The sequence below is a fragment of the Seriola lalandi genome, unplaced genomic scaffold (assembly GCF_002814215.2).
Source record: "Seriola lalandi dorsalis isolate HSWRI2012SDOR001 ecotype SW California unplaced genomic scaffold, Sedor1 jcf7180002054861, whole genome shotgun sequence".
Classification (NCBI taxonomy): Eukaryota; Metazoa; Chordata; class Actinopteri; order Carangiformes; family Carangidae; genus Seriola; species Seriola lalandi.
The window spans coordinates 2132912-2134310 of NW_019525414.1; the positions used below are offsets into that span (position 1 = coordinate 2132912).

At 46.2% G+C, this 1399-nt stretch overlaps 1 protein-coding gene across 1 annotated transcript in view; it reads right to left on the reverse strand.

Moving 5' to 3' along the window:
• Window positions 1-1399, reverse strand: part of kazna (kazrin, periplakin interacting protein a) — a 178979-nt gene that overhangs the window by 6227 nt on the left and 171353 nt on the right. The window contains exons 12-13 of the mRNA XM_023427585.2: window positions 1197-1399; window positions 924-1042 (exon numbers count right to left, since the gene is read on the reverse strand). Coding sequence (XP_023283353.2) covers window positions 924-1042; window positions 1197-1399 — 322 coding nt within the window. The remainder of the gene's footprint in view (window positions 1-923; window positions 1043-1196) is intronic.

Below are 1399 nucleotides of genomic sequence, written 5' to 3' on the forward strand. Positions count from 1 at the left end.
AGAAAGGCAGTGGGTGAGGGAGGAGGGAGGGAGAGTGGAGTTTAGTTTACTAGAAAGATAGAGCTGGGTGTCATCCGCGAAGCAGTGAAAGTGGATACCATATTTACGGAAGATATTGCCGAGGGGGAGGAGGTATATGATGAAGAGGAGGGGCCCCAGGACGGAGCCCTGGGGCACACCTGAAGTAACGGGGGAGGGCTGTGAGGTAAAGGACTTGAGCTGAATGAACTGATTGCAGCTGGTGAGGCAAGAGTGGAACCAGAGAAGGGGGTGTTGCCTATAATTAACAGCTCCGCCTCTTTCACATGAACACACTCATACGTACCTGGAGAGGTAAACCCAGGGTTAACTTAGCCAGGTGATAACCAGCTTTGTAGTACAGGTTACCAGGACGGTCAATGTTAGGTTCAGTCGAGCCAGATAACTAAAAGTTATCCTGGGTATGTTGAACTTGCTTCGTAGTACAGGCCTCTGATGTAAGTGGTAGGACTTATTTATTGGGGTGAATTGACCTCTCAACCCATTTAATATTGTTGTTCTTAAAGGCAGCAGGACACTTGGGATAGATTACCATTTTATGACCGGGTTAACACACACAAACACATTCACCATTTGAAAAGTTTCCAGATGAAATGACCTACCATTAATCTGTAAGAAGAAACTGTTAAACAGTTGTCATGATAATGAGACTGGTGCACTGATCAAAACTGTATGTCTAGATAGATACTTTATTTATCCCCTAGGGGAAATTCATGTTCATTCATTCATCTCTACTTAAAATCTATGTTGTGACCTCTGAGATTTATAAAATGATCACACTACATTCTGTATCTGTTGTTACTATATATCACCAACAGATGGCTCTCTTACTCTACCACATAATGTACAGTTTATACAAGAAATCCTCTGTGTCCCTTCCTCACCCTCTACCGTTCTCTGCATCCCTGTAATCCTCGATGGCCAGGCGGAGTTTCCGCCGATGCATTAAACTGCTGACACCTAAACCCAGCTCCAGGTCTTCATCCGTTAGCCCCAGTAAGACCTGAAACATGTCAAAGTAGTGTTTAAAGCAACTAAAACCACACAGCCAAAGTGTCTTACACACAAATGTCAAAATAGTGGATTTAATATGACAACTTGGTTATTCTACACATTTGCACATGAGCCCACCTGCACCATGTCAGTGGTTTTCCTACCTTGCCACTCTTGACGTTTTCTGAGCAGGTGCGGATGTACATGGGCATTGCCATGACAACCTCCAGCCAGGCCTGCACAGTGCCTGCCCTCCACTGAGACATGGGTGTACTCCTGGCCAGCTCCACCTGTTGAAGGCGGTCCAGCTGGTCCTCCGACCCATCTGACAGGCTGTGGCGGGTGGGGCTGGATAGGCTATCCGAGT